This window comes from Artibeus jamaicensis, unplaced genomic scaffold (assembly GCF_021234435.1).
Source record: "Artibeus jamaicensis isolate MK-2021 breed Jamaican fruit bat unplaced genomic scaffold, CSHL_Jam_final scaffold_1964, whole genome shotgun sequence".
NCBI lineage: Eukaryota > Metazoa > Chordata > Mammalia > Chiroptera > Phyllostomidae > Artibeus > Artibeus jamaicensis.
Genome location: NW_026522030.1, coordinates 70,269,261 through 70,293,786, shown reverse-complemented (window position 1 = coordinate 70,293,786; position 24,526 = coordinate 70,269,261). Strand labels below are relative to the sequence as shown.

At 44.8% G+C, this 24,526-nt stretch overlaps 1 protein-coding gene across 5 annotated transcripts in view; it reads right to left on the bottom strand.

The window, feature by feature from the left end:
- The window catches only part of PTCH1 (patched 1), a 59,640-nt gene that overhangs the window by 22,310 nt on the left and 12,804 nt on the right, over positions 1 to 24,526 (bottom strand). For 3 of the 5 annotated variants that reach the window (XM_037141002.2, XM_053656325.1, XM_037141004.2), the window contains 12 exons: positions 16,031 to 16,220; positions 13,163 to 13,232; positions 12,978 to 13,069; positions 11,396 to 11,594; positions 10,979 to 11,100; positions 10,045 to 10,192; positions 9,083 to 9,214; positions 8,516 to 8,671; positions 7,745 to 7,843; positions 7,140 to 7,265; positions 1,253 to 1,371; positions 221 to 623 (listed from right to left, as the gene is read on the bottom strand). In XM_037141002.2, coding sequence (XP_036996897.2) covers positions 221 to 623; positions 1,253 to 1,371; positions 7,140 to 7,265; positions 7,745 to 7,843; positions 8,516 to 8,671; positions 9,083 to 9,214; positions 10,045 to 10,192; positions 10,979 to 11,100; positions 11,396 to 11,594; positions 12,978 to 13,069; positions 13,163 to 13,232; positions 16,031 to 16,220 — 1,856 coding nt within the window. Of the gene's footprint in view, positions 1 to 220; positions 624 to 1,252; positions 1,372 to 7,139; positions 7,266 to 7,744; positions 7,844 to 8,515; positions 8,672 to 9,082; positions 9,215 to 10,044; positions 10,193 to 10,978; positions 11,101 to 11,395; positions 11,595 to 12,977; positions 13,070 to 13,162; positions 13,233 to 16,030; positions 16,221 to 23,433; positions 24,049 to 24,526 lie in introns of those variants that run through there. The other 2 variants (XM_053656326.1, XM_037141003.2) reach the window with 2 other exon arrangements.

Sequence of the window (24,526 nt, the reverse complement as noted above, 5' to 3'; positions counted from 1 at the left end):
GAAAAAATTAAATGTTTAAAATGTAAGGACTTGACCTACATTCACAGAAACACTTACTACCTAGAGAGTCAGTCCCGTAGAAGACAAGGTCATTGAAACGGCTCCACGCCATCTCTGGACTGGCTCCTTGGGAGGGCTGAACCACCTTACACCCAGTGAATTCCCAAGGAATCCCTGTTACCTCCTCAAGATGGGAAGAGTCTTCTGTTTGGTAGATTACCTTGGCTTTTGGTTTCAAGAGGAAAGGCGCGTAGTGTTTCTCAGCAAAAGATGAGAGTGTCCACTTGGTACAAGGGGGCTCCAGGCAGTGGAGGCCAGAGTCGGAGAACTGGGAGAGCAAGTCCCTTGTGGAGCTTGTGCTCTCAGGGCTTTGGCAGCTGAGGGTGTCCTGTGTCACGGTGATGGGTTGCACAGAGATCTCGGAGAGTGGCTCAGCAGTTGTGTAGTACACATGCGTGTGGGGGTCGTATTCTGTGCGTAGCTGCACTGTGGACTGCATGGTGATCTGCGTCTCGTGGGCAAAGCTGTGGCTGCTGTAGGGGGGCGGGGGGCTGGAGCGGGTGCCATCATGAGTCTCTGTGTAGGCCTGAGGTTCAACCTGAATCACTCTGCTGACACAGGGGCTGAAAAGGGGGAAAATGTGTTGCAAAGTTCACTGCAACAGGGAAATGGTGCTTGCATTTCTGCCAATGACTGACAGTATCCATGTCACACAGCTCTGATTAAGCAGAGAAACAGCATACTGCTTAACTCCACAAACATTGCCTGCTTTCTCTATCTGGATGCAGACACAAGCAAATCAAAGGAGGCCAAATGAATGGCTAATCCCGAATTTGGCCCACAAAGTCAAGTTATATGCTGATGAACCTTTCAAGGCATAATTCCTTTAAAAATACCTAAAAGGCTCTATTTTTTCCAGATGGGTGGTTTTCAACCTTTGTTCTGTCCTGCTCCATAGAGATACAACGCACTCCTAACAATGAGCAACGCTGGTTCGTGATAGAAGTAAGTAATCGTGAGTATTACGACCTTGAGGCTATGAGAAGGTTTGGTCTGAGGGGTGGAGAACCCCAGTGACTCTGCTAGCCTATGCCCCCAAGGAAGGGTCCTCTGTCCATTACTTCTGCTGCCTCCATTGCACTGGTACAAGCCCTGGGAAGTGTGCTTCCTTCCAAGTCCACAGACTAAAGTGTTCTCTGAATGTTACCACTCTGTACCCAAGAAATAAGGCTGCTGCAGCCAGAAAATATACCTTGTAAAACAGCAGAAAATATCCAATCTCCTGTCCTCACGTCGATACAAATCCATGCTGAGAATAGCGGGAAAAATGAGTAGAACCATAGCAAAATTGAAGACCACCACTACAGCCGCCTGGGGGCAGAAAAAAAAAATGAAGAGGTCACCAGTACATCTCCTCCCAGTCAGAGAACTGCTTTGAAAAATAAAGGTGTTTTAAACATCTTTCTCTCACTTTCCTGTTCAAGTGTTTAAGCCTGAAATAGATGTTAAAAGTTTCTTATCACTTTGCTTTTCCTTCACCATTAAAAGACCATCTGAGTAGACCAGGCCCCATCATCCTGGTCCTTTTCATGGCTAATAATTCCATGAACCTGTGAGGTAAAAAGCAGGAACGAAACTAGCATCTTGCTAGCAACCGAACTAGACTAAATCTGCAAAGGCAGAACAGAGAAGATATTTGACATGCTTTAATTTTAAATGAAAAGGAACATTTCCCTTTCACAATATTTCTAAGACTTCATGCAGCCCTGATTTTACACTTAGAAAGTTTATATATAGGATGGATCGAGTATATCAAAATGTCACCTTTAAAAAATGAAATAAAATTTCAAACATGTCCCCTGAGGTTTTTAATAGGCACATTCCAAATAGCCCCTGGAGCAGCCTGTGGGGCATGTGAGTGCAGTAACACAGAAGGTCAAGGAGAGTTAAGCAGAAAGAAATTCCTGTGTGTGATTATAGTATGCAGAATAAATAAGTACAGATTCAAAAGTCACTCCATAACCTAGAATAAACATGGGGCAGATTCTGTAGTGCTTTGGCAAATCTCCTGCTGACCCAGTAAAAACTACACAATTGGGCTGTTAATGGAAGAAAGTCAGCAGAGGACCAGCTGAAAGGCTCCCCAGCTCAGAACGGCGCCATGAGAAGCAGCACAATGAAGAAATGCAACTGCAATGCTAAGCAACCAAGAAATCATCAGAAATTTTCTTTTTTTTTGACAATTTAACCTCTTGGGAGGTTTTTCAAAGAACTGCTTAGTTCTAAAACCTTCTCAGACTGGGTCTACATCTTGGGCTGAGAGAAGGAAACTGACGCCCTACCAAAAATCCTAAGAACTTTGCCAAGGACTTTGAATGGTAATTGTGAATTTATGCTCAAAGTAAAATTGCAAACCCAAGTTCTAGAGATGCCTTTCAATAATTAGTTCTCTGTCAAGTGTACAGAACGAAAAAATAACCAGGAGGCTTCTACTGAAAATGACCTGACCCTTATCGTCCTAGCCTGATGTGAGGATTCCCCATCAATTCAAAATATATGAACAGACACTTTAACATACATAAGGTACCTTAAAGACCTGCAGGACAGGCTTATATTAATAAGCAAGTTACTATTTTGACTAAAAGATTCACTTAACAGGTAAGTACTTTAAAAAGAAAAGCCAGGGTACTACGCTGGGTCCTGGAGACCCAAAGGTAAGTAAGACAAAGTCTTGCTTGTAGGGACTTACATAGCCAGTCCTATAAAAGAATTACCATTTAGGCTAATTAATGAAATTAAAGCACGTACAGGGTTCCATCGCAGCTCAGAAAAGGGAGGGAGCACATGCAGGTGGGGGTACATGTGGGGCGGGTAGGATGGGTAGTCCAGGAGGATTTTTCAGGGAGATGAAGAAGGCAAAAGAGGTCTAGGGCAAGACCCAGAGGGAGAGATGTGGAGGGAATCTGAAAAGGGAAGTCTAAGAGGGACACACCTGGCACAAGCTATTGAGCACTGGTAAGTTTTAAACTATTAGGGGAAGAGAAAGGGGGAAGGAGAAGCCATGGCAGATTAGGTAGCTGTACGTGATGCATTAGATTTCTACAGCAACCAGGAGGCAGACATTCACATTGCTTCTCGTGCTATTATCTAATAAAGACCTGATGGTGCAGAGGAAGGTCACCTGCCTGAGGTTACCCAGTAAATTGAGTTCAAATATGGGCTTGATGCCTGTGCACTCAGCCCCACAGAGAACTGGGAGTTCTTGTTAGATCTGGTCACCTACGGAGGGGAAGGGGACGTGGGTTGGGGGAAGACTGCTGACCAATGAGAGAACAGGATGCTGGGAAGAATGAGGGTGTGATCCTTTCAGATTTTTTTACAGTCATTTTTGGAATTCAGGAACACAACACAGACAAGAAACTCTGGGTATCTCAGTTTGAACAGAGGATGAGGGCAGAGACTGTGAAGACCAACCACTTGGGCACACGCCCAGGGCCCAGGTGTGCGGTGCAGCCACGACGACACCCAGGCATTCCACGGGGCCCAGGAATGAACTGGACACCAGCCTCATGCACCGAAGAAACGGGACGAGCATTCTGCTCTGTCTCTTGGTGGACACGAAGTAATGACAGAAGAATCCCAAAGCAGCATCCCATCTAAACTCACTCTCAAATGTTATTTTCTCATTGTCTGAAAAAAAATAACAACTTCAATATCCCTTAAAGTACACCAAAACAGTAAAAATAAACAGCAAGGATTTCTTAGTAAAGAAAAAAGAAGTGTCCCCCTAGAGCAAAGGCAAGTTTAAGAAAGTATAAGAAATTCTAAAAGGATGACAGGGAAGATCATACACTGTCAATCAATTCTAATCGTGCTTAAAAGCAAAGTCCCTGCAAGCATCTATGGTGGCCCTGCTGAGACACTTGCAGAGAGCACAGAGACAAAGTGGTTCTGCCTAGAGAGGCCCTCATCCAAACGCTCTGCCCGTCTGGAACAATCAGGCATTCTTTTCTGGGAGTTTCACTGAAGAACACACACCATTCAGTTACCAGCAGAGCCCCAGTACAGGGCACTGGTCCCCAAAGGGTTACAGCTGGTGCCACTGTTTTCTGGTACAGACATGGCATTTGGACACATGGACAAAGATTGATAAGAAGGTGTAAGATAGCTTCCATGGGGTAAAAAATTCTCTTTGTTTCGCAAAGGCCACAAAATTAGAAAAGTTCCATAGGAAAAATTCCTAAGTTAACATAGGTTTATTATTGGACAGAACCACTTTGGTTTTCTCCCTCTTATGATGCTTAATCTGTAGCACCCTAGAAATATAAATACAGATGAATGCCCACAGTCACAACTTAATACCGGTCACAAAAGGAAAGAAAATCTACATGATAGTTTTTCAAATGTCAATACATTTAAAAGAGAAAAAGCATTACAGTTTTTGATGATCATTGCAAAACTCATGGTGCAGTCTCTCTTTTCTTCTTTTTCTTAGATTTTTTTCTCTTTTTAAAATTTTGTTTGTTTGACAGAGAATGAGCTGGTGTCACGAGAAGCCATTCTTGAATATGTGAGACTCCTGGAAGCTGCTGATGCAATTTTCTAAAGTGATACTCCAAGTGCCTTGGGATAGAAATACAAAACCCACAGTACTCCTTTTCCCTAAGTCATGTGCTTACCTTGGAAGAACTTAGCGTACTGGATTTTCTAAAAGACGCTAGGAAAAGTCAGGTAGCGTTTCAGACCACCACACCATAGGAAACCATTAAAGGAGAATATGCCTTGATGAATCACCAGTGTGTACTGAGAAAGAAGAGAAAATGAGAGAGAAGACAAGACGACAAGCAGGAGCATGAGGCAGAGCAGACAAAGAACAGTGAGGGAGAAGGGCAAGCAGGAGGGAGAGGTGGGAGAGGGGTCCCACTACCAGAGACTCTAGAACAATTTCTCAGTTCCAGAACCTGCTGCATTTGAAACAAGAATGGGACAGCAAAGGAAGTTGCTCAGATGCACATCTGCACACAAAGGCATTCTAAAGCTTTAGCTGCACCGATAACCCAGAGGACATCTTCCTTAATCATTACTAAGCAGTCAGGTGTACTTTCTTTTCCCTGAGCTTTGGTCCCAATTTCAGATTTAACTCTACCCATTTATTCACCTATTTGTATTTTTATATACATTTGTAACAAAAATAAACCTTTTCCTGTTGGTTTAAGTCTTTTTTCTATTGGGAGCTGATGGTCATAGTAACTGGTCCAACCAAACATTGAATATTAAACAAGTCTAGTGTTCCAAACACAGCAGGGTCTTTAAGTTGCTTTATCAGTAATTAGTGAAATGAAATTCAAATATGGTAACTACACAAGAGCTAATCATGTTGACAAAAATATAAGCAGAAACCTAATTTACGACTCGTCAATTTCTCTTCTTGGTCACAATACTTAGCACCTTTGGTGACCAGAGAGATGAGAGGAGCAGGAATGAGCTGGGTGTAGCAACAGCTTAAAAAGTGACATCAGAAGCAGTTTCCTTTAAACACCTGACTGTCTTGTCAATTATACATCACATTTTAAGGGAAAAGGAAATAAAGAAAAGGAAAGCTGTTGCTCCTTTCATATTTCTTTTGAAAACAGCTGAAGGTTTAAAATTTAAATGTATCCCTGACAAGTGTGGCTAAGTTGGTTGGGCATCGTTCCACAAAGTGGAAGGTCATGGGTTTGACTCCCGGTCAGGGCACGTGCCTAGGTGGTGGGTTCAGTCCCAGGTCAGGGTGCGTACAAGAGGCAAGAAACTGATGTTTCTCCCCCTCTTTCTCTCTTTAGCTCTAAAAATAAATAAAATCTTAAAAAAAATTTAAACGTACTTCACAAACTTTAATAATACCCTTGAGATAGCAAAACCCTGAACTGTTTCAGGAACACCTAAGTGGTCAAGCAGCAGTCTTTATCTGTTGTACCACACACATCAAGACTCCTGGGAGTTCTCACAGATGCAGAGAAGTGCCAGCACTTGAGTCTGAGTTCAGAGTCAACCACAGTTGCAGCCCTGTAACCACAGTATCAACACTCCATACTCACGATTCACATAAGCTCACTCTTTGTTAAAAAAATATCTCTCGCCCTGGCTCATCTAGCTCAGTGGATTGAGCACAGGCCTGTGAACCAAAGGGATGCCTGGTTCAATTCCCAGTCAGGGCACATGCCTGGGTTGCAGGCCAGGTCCCCAGTAGGGGGTGGGCAAGAGGCAACCACACACTGATGTTTCTCTACTTCTCTTTCTCCTTCCTTTCTCCTTTCTCTAAAAATAAATAAATAAATTTCTCGATGGTCTCTAAGTGTGAGAGGGCTGCTTTGGAAGGACAGAGCAAAAAAATGTGGGAGCCAAGCTGCTCTGCATAAAAAAGGAGAGACATTTTGAGTTTTCTTCAGTAGCCCAAGAAGGGAGTTGGGGACCAAAAGGAAAGAGAAAAGAAGACAGGACAGTTTGTGGAAGCTAACGGTGGAAAGCAGGTAGCAGCAAGGGCCCATCAACAAACCCTCCTGCAGGCAGACGATGGCACCACATTCTCACGCAGTGGCATCTAATAACCCAGTTTTAAGTTATCGCCTAGCCTGGGCAACACTGCAACCTCCTCCTTGTTGTCAGCTTCCTATTTGTTGCAAGCTGCCTTGTGTTGGGCCGCTTTAGTGAAATCAGGAGAGAGGGTGGCGTGCCTGGAGAGTAAGTGTGGAAACGTGGTGGGGCCTTTAGAAGTGGGGATGGCTGAGAAGTAGGCTGTACCAAGGAGGAGTACAGAGGACTCCTGTCTATCCGAAGTAGGGGCTTACCGGTGTCCCACATGGAGTGGCCCTGGTACCATTTTAGTTTCACTATATAAGAAAGGGACACTCCTAAGGCGTCAGGCCTTGAAGATACCCTGGCTGCAGGTATCTGGGCCACAGGACTTAAAAGGAAGGAAAGAACCCCAGAACTCTTTTTACAGGGACTGTCGGATTCATTGCTGAAAGAAGTGTCTGCCCAGAAGAAAGAGCCCCACATGCCAGTGTGCCGCTTCGTTCGCGGCCACAGCGCCATCGGCACGGTGGTGGGGGCGCTTGGTGTCAGTGCGGCACCCACAGATTCAACCACTGGAAACTCACCTGGAGGGAGAAGGCCCGCAGAGCAGGGATGGGGATCAACGCGGCCATAAAGAAGGCTGTGACGTTGCTGATGGACGTGAGGGCCACACTGGCTCCTGTGCGCTTGAGGCACTCCCCGGTCCTGTCCTGAGGACGAGAAGCCACAGTGCTGACTGCTGCACAGGGCAGGGTTTCCTCAGGGCAGACGGTGTGAATCAGCCAAACACACGACGGAATGAGACGGGTGGGCGCTTATAACGCTGACGTCAGGGAATAAGAAAGGGGCATCCCCACCTTTGCCCCCACACGAGCACTGAAAGCGTTTTCAGTGCTATCTGCACAGTCATGTGCTTTTCCAAGAAGCAAAGGTGCTAGATAACATGATTTAAAAGATGGTGAGGACAAAGTGACACCCTCCCAAAAACCCCCCCAGAGAAACAGGTGTGCACTTCAAATACACTTGCTGAGAGTCTTCTAACTTTACTTATTTAGAGCCAGTAACATGTCATCTGACTGGAGACTCAATTACTTATTGGGGCAGGTTATGAAAAATGAAAGGACAAATACTCAGGAACAGAGGGGGCTCTGGCTGTCCTCAAAGCTTTATTCTTTTGTGTTTCTATTACCTCAAAAGGGATTCTTTTATTCTGTCCCGTTTCACTAAATGCATGTGCCAGAAGGAAAACATCATCCACACCAACGCCAAGAGCAAGAAATGGCAAAACCTACAGTAAAAACAGAGGACAGTGAATTAGACATGTGAAGTTCAATTCTGCTCATTCTAGGAGTATTTAAAACATTACCACCAGCACCCCCAATACCTACCCAAAGAACAGCTTACATTACACTCATGGTAAAGCATTTGGTTTTATCTGATAGTTAAATCCCTAAAGTATAGCAGTTTTAGCTCACAGTAGATCTCACGTGGTTCTATTTCTAAGCATTGCGTACAATGATTGTTTTTTAATAAATGAGGAGGAATGTAACTCATCTGAAGCAGTGGTTCTCAGAGCACAATCCTTGGACCGGCATCATTAGGAACTGGTCAGATATGCAAATTTTCCACTCCTATCCCTCCAAAAATTGAACCATAAACTCTGAAGCGGGGCCTAGCCATCGAGTTTTCACCAGCGCTCCAGTGGGGCACAATGAAGTCTGAGACCCACTGCTCTCACCATTGATCTAAATGCCGCTGACAAGTGGAGCATGGTACTAATCATCAAGCCCATTCGGATCTTCTAACGAGTGGGAACGGTCCATTTAAAGACAGCACTCCCCTGAGAAATGTAGCTCCTGGCAGGGAAAACTGGAAGACCCTTTAAGTGACATGGACACATAGGAGGTCAGAGCCTGGGGAGGGGCACTGGCCAACAAAGCGATGATGGCCCCTTGAGTACCTGAGTTGTTGCAGCATTAAAGGAAATCCCGATCAATGAGCACAGGCCCAATCCTGCAGCCACTGACAGTGCAACCAACAGGACGCCAGCCAGCCCCACGGCACCCTGGGACTTGGAGCAGTCCCAGCGCAGCATGGTTAAACAGGCATAGGCAAGCTGCAAGCAGAACCGTGGAGGGGTGGGGAGGGGGACGGAGGAATGAAGGGGAGAGGGAGGGAGAGGAAGAGGAGGGAGGGGAGACATAAAACAAAGGCCAAACATTAGAATGTGTAAGGATTCTAATGTTTTCCCCCACCCATCACCCCAAATCAAAAGGTAAAACTTATGAAATACAACAACAAAAATTCACATTAAAGACACCACACGAAATGATACAAATCAGAGATGGGCAAACTGCTTTACATGACCACCTCTCTAACTGTTATGAAGCCCATTTAAGCTCTCTCTTTCCTAAATGCACATGTGTTAAGAGCAGTTAAAAAGCAGGAGTCATCATGGAAAGGTAAAAACCAAAAACCAAAGAAACCCAAACACCCATGGGTTTGGGGAGACTGAACTGATCATTACCATCAGTAAGTAGCCACTGGCCACTCGGATGACGCTGACATCAGAGAAAGACTTGAGGATGTCGTCCAGGGTGGTTGTGGTAAAGGAAAGCACCTTCTGAGTGGAATTCTGGGCAACACTTTGATGAACTACCTGTGGTCACAACACAACACTAAGTCCCAGATGAAATGAAAGCCTCCACAAGCTTCAATTGCACAGATGTCAGGGGCACATCCTCTCGACCCACCCCTACTTTTCTCCTCATTTATTACAGACTTCTGCATAATTCAGGTTTGAACTTGGACTAACATTAAATGACCCTGGGCCTGGGACAGTCAGGGTGACCACCGATCGAGTGAGAATGTGGGGCTATGGTGAGCCGGTGTCACTGAAGTTCGCTCCCAGAGCTTTATTTACTCAACATGGAGGACGGCCATTCCCCTCTCCGTAAGTCTACAACGGAGTTCCAGTCCCGTCAGATTCCCCTAATCCAAAACAACTCATTCTTATGAGCACTCCTCCCCCGTTCATTTGCTGGCCACCTTTAAAAGGTCACAGGCAGCTTGGTAGAGGTCACTGCTTGGGAAACAAAGGCCAGCTCCTGTCACATGACCTAACCAAGGGAACTGCAGCTGTGAACAGATTCTATGCCTTGCTAATGTTTTCCAGACACCTTTTCTTGCTAACCAAGTGCTTTTTTAAACACCATCATGCCTCAACTCTGGAGTTCACAACTAGTTACTCAAAATGTTTCAGCACACCCTAATTAGCATTAGTGTCACCCAGATATTAAGATTTTCAGTATCAAGAAAAGGGAAAAAAGTTTTCCAGAGTTTTCATCCCACAAGTTCCCAGAAGTACAGTCTGTTTTGAAAATAAATTCTAATGAAAAAAAGTTTTAAAATGTCATTCAAACGAAGTACTTAGGAACTGAGGGGCTTAACCCAGCTGCCGAGGTGCCTGCAGGAAGTCTGGCGATTTACCTCCACGTAGGTCCTCTGCCAAGCCTCCAGGATGGCTGCTGCTTTGTCCTCGTTCCAGTTGATGTGTGAGACATACTCGTACCCCTTGAAGTGTTCATACATCTGCTTGGGAGTCATTAACTGAAACATGGTCTGCAAGGCGCGGGCACTGGGACGAGATGGGGGAGAGGGCACAGGTCAGCACCCCCAGGAAGCAGCTCTCGCCGCATCAGCTCCAGGATGAGGGCCCCGGCTCCCTCCCAGCCATTCTGTCCTCCACACGAGCACATGTTCCCATTAAAACTGGACCTGGATGGTTACTTTATTTAATAGATTGATGTACCATATTAAAGGTGTAACCTTACAAACCTTTTACAGATAGACCCCAAAATTAAATTAATAGGCAATTTCCTCTCTCAGTTTCTGCTCAATGAAATAGGAAGGGTAGAGGAGCAGACAGCTGATAGCTTGACCAGATATGCCGGGCTCCCTCCTGCATGCTTGCTTGTGCGGAAATCCCAGACGACAACTTTCCTGAGGGACAAGCCTCAGAGGCAGTGCCTGACACTTGACAGAACAGAGTGCACCAGTGCACAAAGGATAACGCTTGAGTGGCTGCCATTTCTTGGTTTTTCTGTTTAACAGGCTACAATGGAGTTTAACTCCTATTCCTTGCAAACTTTGCTATGACCTATGTCTGTTGCCTGCTGTTATTTATATATATAAAATGGGCAGGTCTAAAATCCTATAGTCACTAGCTGTAGTCTCAATGAAAGTGACAAAAATACTACTGAAAAATTCCCCACAATTCAGGCTGGTCTGGCCTGCTATTATTTCCTAGCTAGGATAAGTGTTAAGTATTAATAGAAATACACTTGCAGATGTCAGGAGGGAAGTGGTTTTGCAGGACAGGACAAAAATGAGACGGCTTGAATTTCCCTGTGTATTGGATTACCTGACGAGCTTCCCAGTGCTGTTCTTGACCGTGCCACCAACAATCAGCTCCTCTTGCCAGTGCATGTACTTCCTGGATAACCCGTGACATCCGCCATTCAGAACAAGGGCCATATCAAGAGGCTAAAGCAGAAAGAAAGCCCCATAATTGTGGGAATTAGCAGGCAGGGCACATGCCTTGTTAAGATCTAGTGCATTCAGGACTTGTTTGTTTCAGAGAGAACATTAAAAACAAGGCTAATGAGAGGCATATAGTAAATCTTACACAACATTTTGCTCTGTGAACAAATTTCGTTCCACAGACAAGTAAAGTTATTGAGAATGAAATCTTAAAAACGAGAATAGTAAAATGAAGAATGAGGGAAAACACCACTCTCTTTCCCTTGCCCACCCTGAGGAGACTCACTGATGTACGCACTTTGGTTGCATTTTTGTTAGGTGCGGTGGCAGGGCAGTCGGGGTCAGCTGGGTTGAGGCAGGGCCGGTCCATGTAACCACGGCCAACTTCCGCCTTGTTCAGCATTTCCTCCCAGCTCTCCACTCGATAGTTTATTTTCTTTAACTCTTCTAGGAATTCCAAAGGGTCAAAGTTTGTCCACTGCAAAGGAGGTTTACCTCTGTGAAAGAAATTAGGAAGCAAGACAATGAAAAGAGGCTTCTAGACCCTTAGTAAAATCATGACTGTATACAGTGCATGGACTACATACATGTGCACATGGCTTTTTTGGTAATGCTGCCATTCTGGGACCCCGTCATAAAGAACAAATGCTCCTTTTGGGTCTATCTGTATGCAAACCTAAGTTAGGAAAATAATTCCTGAGTGAAGGTGGCAAGCAGAGGACTAATAAATGAGTGAAGGCACGAAGGATCTTTCATTGCCAATATATTGTATTTTAATCCCTAAAAACAAAGTTAGCCAGTGGTGCTTCTAAACAGAAGACTGAGATTCAAAATTGAAAGGGGGGAGAAAAGGGGAAATCACAGTATCAAATTAGCACTTGCTGGCCTAATAACTGCTTTGTAAGTGTCATCAATCAAAATATTTGATCTCCATTACCTGTAATAATCCCATACTTATGAGCTCCCTCTGACAGCCCGGCAGTCAACCCCGTAACCCCACTGCCGCCTCTGCCATCACCGCCATCAGGGCCACTTCCCCCCACACTCACTTTTGAATTTGTGCTGTTGACAGACCAGAAAGGCTTTTGGCTGCCTGTTATGTGGTTCAAACCACACTGTAGCTGCTTAACCAGGCTGAAGTCATTATTCAGAATCTCCCAACCAGAAAACACAAAACCCCTTATTTCCCATCTCAAACTGCACACTGAAGGTCAGGGTATGGCCAGTGCAAATTGCTTCTGCAGATACATACCAGCTAGGACAGAAACAATAACCCGAGCACTAACTCTTACATAATTAACTGAAAATGTCAACACTGATTAACAATTATTCTTTAAATGATGTGGTATATATAATATCCAACTGGTAAACTGAAACATCCACTCCCAGGGCCTTGAAAGATAGCAGATTTCCCCCTTAAATGTCATTAATATGATCCAAAGAAAGGTTAGCCTTTTACTCCATGGGAGGATCTTGAACTTCAACTCAAAATGTTTAGCTCTGGCATGTACCCACTAATAAACTCCCTCCTTAAAGTTAAGCTTGAGTGCAGTCTGCAAAACTACAAACATTTTAAAGAGTTAAAAATCACACATACCCTGGAACCATTTGCATTTCATTTGCATATCAATAGGCTGGTAAAAGTGAATGAAATTTAATGATGCCTACAGAACTTTTTTTTAAAAAGAGAAAAAATATTCTGCTGAAGTCCCCTTTCCCCCTCAACTATTCACTCAAAAAAAAAAAAAAACGCAAAAGGAATTTCAATGTTTCTATTTCTTGTTCGAAACTGAAACAGAATAAACAATGATAAAGTAACATCAGCAACCTTCTAGAGCTTAGAAATCACAGACATCAGAAATCGAGACCATGGCACTCACAGGAGGTACGCTGTCCCGGACTGCAGCTTGGCCCCCTCCCAGAAGCAATCCAGAGGTGTGATGATTAAACAAGGGTAGAGATATTCTATTATCTGTCAAAGTTAACAAGAGTAGTCCAGCATTAGGCTAGTGCATACCACCGAGTGTTTCTGGGGATTTTCTCTGTAAACAGAAAGAAAACCTACCTGATCCATGTAACCTGTTTCTGTGATAAGTTCTCCGGATTTGTAACACAAATGTTCCAATTTCCACTGCCTAGTAAAGAGCAGAGACAAAAATTTCTTATTGTAATAAAGTGAGGAAATCAGTGCAAAATTAGAATCATAGAATATATGCAAAGAACCACATTTTTGATCACTTTTTTAGTATGTCAAAAGGAGCAGAGCTTTTGCCAAGTAGAGACCCAACAAGCTTGCTTTAATGAGTAGATAATACTGAACTGTAATTAACACGTGGGTGTTTATGTAAATGAATGCTACCAAAGTACTTGAGAAGTCTTGATTTTTTAAACGTTCTCCCAATAATCTTGTTTACACCATTAATCTGCTTTTCCACGTACATTAAACAGCTTCAGGGCAAATAATTCAGAGTTGAATTATCGCAAATTCCAAATAACCGGGAACTAAATCAGTGAGGTTTATAATATATTAATATATATCCAGATGAGAAAATATTACTTTTTTTTAACTGGCAGATAATGGCCTTATTAACAGCACTCAGAATGAACCTTCCCACCCATAACCATGAGTCAGTGCTGTAAGTGACAATGCCAGGCAGGTCCATTTCCCACTTTACGGTCTTGCCTTCTTGCCTTACAGAAGTGATATTAAATATGCTGGCCTACAGTTAATTTTTAGCTATCATACAAGCATTATTATAGAGTTCTGGTATGCCTACAAGAGGGCTATATAGGTCCATGCCTTAGGGAGATAAGCCGAACTGAAAAAAAGCAAATTTGGAAATGGTAGGGGATGGAAATCCAAGAGAAGGAAAAATAGAAGCAAAATCCCTCTAAACTGTTCTATTTTACTGGCCACCCCAAGGGGCATCCTAGACTTCGCCTTTTCCCCCGTGGAGCCTGCCTACACACCGCTTAGGGCCCCACTAACATGCCACCTCCCTGCTAAGCTTTCTTTGACCAGCGCTATTGAGAACAACCCCCCTTCTCTTGAGCGCTGGCTGCTCAGATCTGCGCGGCACCTGGAGCGCCTGCTGGGGGGACTGCCTGTGTCTGACTTTGTACGTGCTCATCTATACTAGTGTCTTTCTTTGACCTAATTAAACCGTCAGCCAACGAGAGCAGGGCCAAAGGTACCAATCCATTCATCCATCTCTCCATCCCCTCCCACCCATCTACATAAATTTTTGCATTTTAATTCCACACAGCATCAACACAGACTAGCACAAGTAGGTTCACATTTAATATCACTTGACCAATGCTCGCTCGAGAAGGGCCTGGTTATGTTCAGAAAACACACTGGGCTTGGACACATAAGAAAGGGGATGAAATCTGGCTGTACTATTTGACAACTGTATGAACTTGGACGCATGCTCTAATCAATCTAATTTCCAATTTTCTCACCTAAAAACGAAACAGGTTGAACTAGGTGTTCTTTAGAGTTAACACACAAAAGTTCTCTGGTTCCATCAGCTTAAGAGTGTTACTTCCTTGTACAGAGGCCTTTACCTTCTCCTAAAGTGAATGACAAGCCCCTCTACCCCACTAGGTAGGTTCTGGATACAAAGGTGTCCAGCATGCTCACGCTGGCCCCAGACACCCACTTCCTTTTGTCAATGTTACAAAACTGCACCAGGTAGTCGCTTTCCCTACAAAGCTCCCGACAGATTGGGAGGGCTGTGCTGACAAGAGCCAGGATGCACTCTCCACCCAAGTCTGCCTGACAAACGTGCTGAAATACATCCCCTTACATTTTCCAAAACCCTTTCATGTACACATGTACCTGATCTTGTTCTGGGAACTGCCAGAGGATAATATAGCAAATGTCATCATAACTGAGTTTACAGATGAGGAAACAAGAATATGCTAGAGATATGTGATGTGTCCCAGGTCATCTTGGGCCCCAGAACCCTGTCTCCAGCTAGATGGTTCTTAGAGCCATTCTAGTCAAGTCCATGCAAGGTTGAGACAATAGCAGAGACAAGCACAGATTTTCACTTTGTTCTCCCTGGCCACTGAATATGTCTATGTTGCCACTTTCTCACCTCCTCTGTGAAAAATAAATCACACTTGCCAACCACTCAGTCAAGAGAGCTGAAAGTCTACGAGGACAGGATACAGTTAATATCAGTGTGAACTCAGTGGTCCCATGGACATGGGGTTTAGTGACAGTCATCAACGGTTCAGGGAGAAGATCCAGTTAAATTCTCTAATTCAGGTAGGCGGTCAATCACCAAATTCCAAGCGCCTGCCCTGACTTAAATGCTGTACAAGAATGGACCAGATGTGAACCTTGCCTCGGTATCTCACAGTTTAGATAGATAAGAAAAGGTGCTGTTCGTTTTGTTCCAGAACTCTGTCTTGCTGTGCTTTCACTATACCCACAACATTGTTTAGTTATGAAGCCAAAGGGTAATATTTTGTAAAGTGATGCCTGTGTCCACCTTATTCCATCTGCCTGTCAGCAGGAATTCACCATAGTCTGTCAATCTTCTCCTTGCTTTGTGACACAAACTAACAGCCTTCAGTGTTTATTCTTTTCTTATTCCTTGCAAGTTGACCAAAGGCAATTAATTCAAAATCTAACTGTTCTAAAAATACCTTAAGCAATGAAACATCTCCAGAATAGGTATATGGCTTACCCAGGGGCTGCCTGAAGGACCACATGCACTTGGGTATAGTGCCAAAATACTTACTGAAAATATATTATAAAGTCATGAATTTGATTGGTTACCAAACTCTAGAAACAAATCAAGATTTAAAAAAATCATTTCATCAAAAACTATTTGAACTAACACCCCACCTGTCTTTTCAGGGCGATCTTATTCACTATCATAAAGGGGCCTAGGCCAGCAGGCCCTCCCCACCAACTTACCTGTTGTACATATATACGTGGACCCGGCTGGCCTGGAGCGCTGAGTCCAGGTGTTGGCGGAGCGCTTCTGTGGTCAGAATATTAGCACCTTCTTCTTTCGGGGTCTGAATCATGAGTTGAGGATTAAACATAGCCTCTTCTCCAATCTTCTGGCGAGTATAATTTAATTCACGACTTACTCGTCCACCAACTGACAAACATGTACAGGTTTCAATCAGAACAGCAAAATCTCCAAATTGACATTTTACCTGCTACCTCACAGAGCGCAGCAGAGGACACATGATAAATAAACAGTCATAAAAATGTGTGGGTCGCCCTGGCTGGCATATCTCAGTGAACTGAATGAGGGTCTGTGAACCAAAAGGCTGCTGGTTTGATTCCCAGTCTAGGGCACACGCCTGGGTTGTAGGCCAGGTCCCCAGTAAGGGGGCGGCCGTGTGAGAGGCAGCCACACGCTGATGTTTCTCTCCCTCTCTTTTTCTCTCCCTTCCCTTCTCTAAAATTAAATAAATAAAATCTTTAAAAAAATGTGTGGCTGATGAGTGAGGATTAACTCCCATTATTGTCACTAGCAATGTTTAACTTCATCAATAATAAACATTAAAAAGTGCTCGCCGAAACCACAGGGACTGCCCTGCCGCACACGAACCTGACCTAATGCACGTGGCCTGCGCGCCCGTGCCTGAGGGCCGTGTGCACCTTCTGACCAAGGTGCTGTATGTGCAAAGGGGGGAGGGGCCTGGAAAACTTGAGACACCTTTTCCTTGCAAACCAGACCAGATACTGCTGTTACAATTTCTTTCACTTGTATAAACAATGTGCCCCCACAGCACATTTCAAGATAAATGGCTTCAATTTACACTCTTCTAAATAATCTGGCAAAGGTAACAAGGAAATGTTTCTTCTTGTAGAAAAAGAAACAAGGAAAGGTGACAAACCTGTATTCAGCAAAAAACTTGCCAGAAGATGAATAATGGGACCCATGTCAGACACACTAAGGGAAACCTCACTGGACAGGAACCAGATGGATCAGCCATAGCTGCCCTGGGCAGGCCCTGGAACCTGGTTCTATCAGCCTCGCCTGGTCAGCATCCAGAAAACACAGGTGCTAGGCTGCGCTGCCAGTGTTCTGGGAGCTCCCCAGGTAATTCTGAGCCTACTGATGAAGCCAGAACCTCTGCCCCAACACCAACCCCACACCCCAGTAGGCCAGCCAAGCCAGGCGTGCGAGGGGCCAGCACCACCGGGCACAGAGATGTTGCTGCAAACTACTTTTGTCTTCTTCCTCCGGTTCCAGGTTTTATTTCAGTTATGGTTTTAAAACAAGCCAACCTCAGAATGCTACACCTGGCTAGGAGCTATGGCGGTGAGTTTCATTTCTCAACGGGGCATATGCGTGGGGAAGAGAGTGGGGAGGTCAACCTCTGACCCCAAGGGGCCGTGAGGGAAGGGGCTGGTAGCAGCAGCAGAGAATCCTAGAGCCCTCTCCACACACACACTCCAGGGCCCAGGAGTGAGTCTGAAAGTGCCTAAAGGCGCTGAGCGAACCTCTGCCACAGGCCTTCGGCTCCATTGTTCAGAAGGAGCCTGCAGTGATCACTGCAGCTGTCCCACGAGGAATCCTTTTTCTTGAGATTTAGTATTCAAGGACATAAACATTTGGTTCGGGCAAGTAAATAAGTACTGGGAACTGTGGGTTATTAATTCTCTTGGCATATTTTACAAACAAGAGGGTAGGCTAAAAAGCAAATAATGACCTCATTAGGAAAATGAGTACAGATTCACAGACCAGCAAGATCATCTGGGCAGGTTCCTGCAGATGGCTCTCTGTCACCTCCGGACTCTGTGAGGTGAGGTGGATCAGAGGCCGAGTGTGTCAGTCAGAGAGAGGGAGGGTGGGGGAGGGGAGAGAGAAGACAGGGAAATTATCAATTGATTACCCGAAGTATCAAGACTCCTCCAGCAGAATTTTGACAAATGCCCTAAGGAATTAGGGAGGAGTGTGCAATCAATCCGAAGTTCAAGAAAGACCGAAGGAAAACACAGGAAACAACCTGCAATGCAGGACAAATTTACATAATGCCACAGGCCCTTCACGGAGGCTTCACTAAAGCTGCCTGTGCCTGGGCCTGGCTGGCCTGGGCCTGGACAGCTCCTAGGGCAGAAATCACAATGCATCACTATAACCAATTAACTAGTGAGCTGGATTACACTCAATCCCACCTTCTCAAAAGACAGAAAGGTGATCTGAGGCTAAAAAGTCAATTATTAGCCCAGAGGTCACTCCTGAAAAGCTACAGCACACGGAGGAGCACCAAACAGCCTTTCTGAAGAAAAGCCCAGCCTCTTCCTTTTTTTTCTGGCTCTGTGACATCAACGCCCCACACCTATAAATCATTTATATCTGCACTGGCCTCCTCAAACTGGCTAGCACAGGATTTCTTATTCTGCTTACAAAAGTTGCACTTCCTTTTACCTTTAATGAAGCTTAGAACTTTAGGTGATTTAAGACCTTGAGGTAAAAAACAGAACAGGCCCACAGGCCCCTCACCCACACCTTAGCAGAGCCACGGCCTGAAACTCTCACCAAGATGATGACCCCAGGAAGCAGTTGCAAAGTGAGAAAAATGAGATGCAAAGTTCCTGCAACTGAGAACTTGGACGACACTCTTCAAGACCAAATCTCCTAACAGATCAATTACTTTATTACAGCGGTTTTCAGAAATGCTATTTCTGAGATATATCTTGATGCTATTTCCTACAAGATATAACGTACCTCAGGGGCTCATAATGTCACCTTTTCAGATGTTTCAAGATATATATTTTAATAAATGCATGCATTTTAATAAAGGTGTACATTTTCAGGTCTCTGGAATTGAAAACGTTGTTACTCTTCCATCTCTTTGCTCATGATAAATATGAATATTTTTGCTAATGTGACAACCAGTTTCAACCAAGATAGGACTACTGTCTAGGTGGACTGAACAACAAGAGTTGAAAGCCCCTGAATTCTAAAGCTTCCTCAACCACCTATGCTGTCTCCCACTTTAAATTCCATTTATTTTTAGATATTATGTAGACATATTTCACTTAACATTTCATATCATATCATATCATATCATATCATATCATATCATATATTAACCAAGCCTTATAACTAAACAGGAATTATTTTTGCAAAACTAGTGATTTTTTAAAAACGCTAGTTAACATCCACTTTACTTGACAAATGATTGTAACACCACTCATTCACCTGTTGCACATCTGCGGTTACATGCTGTATGCTACGCCATGGGTGGTGTGGTGGGTGGGACCAGGGTGTTCTTCCCTCCAGATGCTTGCTGGCCAGTGAGGCAGACAGGCCACAGACTAGCAAAGCAATAAAATAAGCTCATGGCATGACAAGTGCCATGGAGGAAATGAAGATGGTGATGTCTCTTGAGTTACTGTGTGGTGGGGCAAGGCAGGCCAGTTCCAATGAAGTAGCCAGGGAGGACTTAAAAGGAAGTAACTTCGAAGAGCTGGGAGAAGAGTGTTCTGGGTAGAGGAACTGGCAACTGCAAGCCCTTAGGTTTGGCTTTTGCAGGGCAAGAAAGGAGGTGAGTGTACCTGGAGCTTTGGCGACACCATGATGATGTCATTCATTGGGTTGCAATAGTAGGTATGCTGAGCTCCTCCTCAGGTGTACCTGTGCATCAACTACACAGCATGCATGTGATGTCACATCAGTATTCACCCAAGGTGCTCTGGAACAAGCTACCGGAAATGGAAACCTCTCTGGACTGAGCAATTTTATGGACTCACCTGACTTGCTACCCTAGCTGATGCTCCTATCCTAAATCACAGCTGAGTGACCACCAAAGCTGTTCCTTACCTTGCTGGCTCCTTTACCCTGCACCAGCACGAAGGTTGGCTTCTCAGAAAGCCCCACAGAACCCATTTCAAGTGATTGAAATTACAGGTGTGATCTGGGGAAAATAATTTCCATCTCTCCATTTTCAAGGTTGAAGTCACCCTCTGTTATTTTTTAAATAATTGAATGTTCATAAAATACTGAATAGTCATTTTTGACTACTGAGTGGAATGAACCATAAGATCTAGTATTTATGATACAGATGTAGGAATACTTACAGCTACGTGCACAGCCACAATTATGATTACTGTGTAATGGTTTTTATGTGCAATATTCATCTGCTTCCCATTTGGGGGTTTATCTCTATTTTTTAATTTTTCTGCCGTAAGCATGTATAATTAAAGATTTCCATGTGACAAGAGAAAAACAAATATGAAGGCTACTTGGTAGGAATCTGAATTAAAAATAAGCTCAATGCAAAAATAACATGCATCTCTATCATATTCTGAGTCCTCACATTCTTTTCCTTCTTTAAGAAAATAACAACCATCCTCTTTGAACAAGGCTCAGAAAAAAAACTATCTCAGGATCCTGGGACACAAAATAACCTTGATACATGGGTGGTGCTTCTCACTTGCAAAGCCCTTTCACATTCACTATGGACTTATTTGAAAATATTCTGCCCAGTGCCATCCCTCATCTAATTGGGAAAAACTGACTGAACAGGTGATGAGAACAGGGATCAGGAGACCAGAGGGTTCTGAGTGTAGCCCTGCCACCTTTGGCACCGAGGTTTGAGATGAGTCCATAATACAGTTAGGCCTCAACAATAATGTGAAATTTCCCAAATCCTTAACCAGTAGCTGAGCAAGAGTCCATTCATTTATTTGTTTATCGCAGGGTATATATCAGCATATTACAGAGGAGAAAGCGTAGCTGCAGAGTTGGGGACCACAGAGTTGGCTACCCGGATGACAGGAGGCAGAACCAATGTTTTAACCCCGAGTCCTTTGAGCCTTGTGGCTTCTGAGCACCAGCTGAGGATACAAGTCTAAGAGCACCAAATCCACATCCCAGACTATAGCAGGCTCATAGCAAGAGCTCTCAGAATGAATACATGGAAGTACTACAGAGGGCAAAGTTGCACTCACATTTTTCACTGTCACTGAGGAGACAGTAGATCCCCCTGGGTGGCAATGGACAGGCCCCATTTCTTTCTGGTCTCAGAAGGGCACAGAGGAGGAGGATGCTCAGAGAACAAGTAGCCCTAAACCTCTTTATTTGCAAATTCCAACTGTCTTGTTCTCCAGTAGGTTAAAGAGCATTACTTCTGCAAAGCTGTTCTTGATCAACCTCTGCTGACCCTTTCCTCCCAAAATCAAACCATGAACGGTTTCCAGGATGAAGACGGTGCATTGCAGCTCAGATGAACACACCATTCCATGCTAGGGTCCACGGCTGGGCCCAGGCCATTCCAACCCATGGTGGACCAGAGTTGCCCCCTTCATGATGTTCTCAGCTACATCATTCCTTAGCACAGCCTTCTGCACAGAGCTCAACACTGCCTGTGGCATTCATGCAAAAAAAGCTTTTTGCAGAAGCTTATTGTGATCCACAAAAAGATAATCTGGGCGACCAACCAAAGTGTTTTTCCCAATAAATTCCAAGTCTTTTCAGGGAGGCACTGTCTGCTGCCCACTCACCTCGGTGCACCAGGCTCATGGGGTTGGGGGGGTACACTTAATGTGTTGGGTGAATAAGGGAATGGACGGCCTCAATACAGAACCTTGGGAACAGGCAGTCATCTGAATAAGATATTAATTCTCCCAAAGCCTCAAAAAGTCAATCAGTCAAAACAAATGACCCTTTCAGCCTGAAAAGTACCCACTCAGAGTCCAATTAGGAAAATGGGGTCTGTGTATATGCAAGCGTAGCATTTGCATTTGATTAATCCCATGAATTATCTGACAGATGTTAGAGATTTTTTTCCCCCTTTAGTTACTTTGGGTCCCTCTTTCCATGTTGCGATTAGTTGTTGTGAAGGTGAAAAAAAGTACAAATCTCTACAAGGGTGTAACTGCAAAATTATGAACACCAGCTCATTTTAAACTTTGAAAAAATGAAGATTCAGTAATTTGGGTAATTGGCTGAAACCTCCTAGGCTGTGAGTTTTAGTCACTCTTCCACCCATCTCTTATTCATGACTAGACAACTGCTACTTAAGCTTCTGGGCTGTTTTCCTCCTTGTGAGATTGTGCCCTTGGGTGCTGCCATGGGAAAATGCTACACTCAGCCCCAAAGGAACCTGCCTCCGTGAAGGGAGTTGCAGGAGAACTGTGGAGCACGCGTCTGCTGCAAGCCCCCACGACAGCTGTTTGTGGTGCCATCTGTTACAGCCCAGGCTGCTTCCTCTGAATGGCCTTCCCTGAAGCCAATCGCTCGCCCTGTCGGACACGATCAGGTCACCCCAGCATTCTGCCCACACTGGACCTGCTGCCTGCGACAGTTTCCCTCATCTCCCAGTATTTCTTACAGGGTCACCAGTTCCCGAGATGACACTGCATCTGTCAGGAGGCCCATTCCTCACTGGTGACTTGCTGTGCAAATGAGGGCTGTGGTGCACACCACCTAAGAGAGGCCCAATGAAGTCACAGCCTGCAGACCTGAGGATGTCCCTGGGTGCTGAAGGACACAGGAAAGTAGAGCTCTGCTCTATCCCTAATTGCCTACCTGCCTAGCTGTGAACTGTCCCAGGTCCTACTGTGATTTCACCTGAATGCTCAAGTGCTACAAACAAGCAGATGCAAACCCACCCGGTCTTTCACAGGAGCTGAGCATGCCCAGGAGGGTCCAACACACAGCTTGCTCACTCAGGGGGAATGCTGAACCAGGATGCAACACCCAGGGACTAAAAGACTACATGCTGTTATCAAGTTCTAAGTTTTTAGCTAAGGCCTACTAAAGTCTTCATTAAAAAAATAAACAGAAAATGAGCCAGTAACAACAAAATCCAAATGCTTGCAGGGCAATGGGCTCTCTATAGAGCATTCAGGCTGTTGCATAACATTAACCCCAGTTCCCTCCTCCTAGCTTCTATGGGGCTGACATCACCTCTCCTCTCTGTTCTCAACAGTCTTCTTGCCATTGTCCCGCTTGGGCTCTTTCACTGGCCTCCTACTTAAGCACGCATGGGGGGAGGAGACAGTGCAAGTCCCCATCATCCCCACCTCTGAATGCGGACCCAGACTCCTGCCCTTGTGAAGCACCCAGTGTATGTCCCACAGCTGGTCCTTCCCCTAGCATCAGTGCAGGGAGATCACTGCACGGGGGGTCACTTTCACGATTTTTGTTGCCATCAGGATTAGCTGGATTAAGGGCGGAGGCACAGGGACCCCTAGTGCAGTGAGGAAATTTCAGCAGCAGGTCAGCAGTGGTGTGAACTATATTCTGTCGCCACCACTCCTTACAATCATTAGCAAAGGGTGGTGAGGGGTGTGGATAGGGATGTGGGAGGAAAAAATGCTTCAAGTGCAAAAATGCATGAACTCACCATAGCAATAAATTCCCCCATTGTGCGTTTCCAACGGTGTGCTCCTTTCAAATCAGAAACCTATGGGATTCTTTTCTCATCTAATAGGTCCAATGGTGGTAGGCAGAATGGTGATCATGGCTGCCACAAAGCACAGAGAAACTTCTAGTCCTTTGCCAAACACCAGTTCAGCAGTTTGGGAAGAGTCTCACAGTTGCAACCTTAAATTACGTTCAAGGTGAACCAATGCTTCCTCCAATAGTTGTTCCCATTCTTCTAAAGGACAAATGCTATCCCATCCAGTGGGGGTCCCCCTCCCCTTCAATCTGAAGGAAAACAATGTGGGCAGGAGCAGTGAAGGGAATGGGGGAGGTGGGCAGGAGGATGGGCAGAAAAACAGAAGGAGCACAACTCTGCAAGGAGTGCTCCCAGGAAACCATTTGACCCATTCACCTACCCGAAGTCCCCATCCCCTCAATGCTCCTGTGGGCCCTGTGTGAAGGAAACACAATTTGTAGTTAAAGTAATGGGATTTCTGCAAGGGTGTGTGTGTGCGTGCGCGTGTGTTTTACAGAACAGGCCCTCTTGCACAGAACTGGGCTGTTCCATCAAAGCCGTATCTGTTATATTTCTGTCTTTCTCTTCTGTTTGGCGTATTCACCAACAAGAGAAAAGGAGGTAAGCTTTGGCGGCCCTGACCTGCAGCTGGAACACAATACTTTCGCACAGCCCTGCCGACCCCTGACATAAATTTTACACCGCAGCTGGCATTTACACACTCAGCATTACCATATGTATAGCTGCTCGGTGCTAATTATGCTAATCACCTGTCTAACTCGCTGCTGCGAAAAATGGTTGTATTTAGCAGTCCAGTGCCTACCAATGCAGCTTACTGTGTGGCTGAAATGTACATTCAGACGGCGCTGAATGGCAAGATTTTTCCACGTTGCTGGCTACATTCAGTCCTCAGAAAAATTTATTCAAGTCAACTGGTTTCGGTCCACAACAAAAAAGTTACGAGAAAAAAGTGAGTGTGTTCTTGCCCTAACATTCTGGATCTGCTTGCAAGCAAAATGATAAATCAATTGGTGTGGGAAACAAAAAGGGAGAGAGG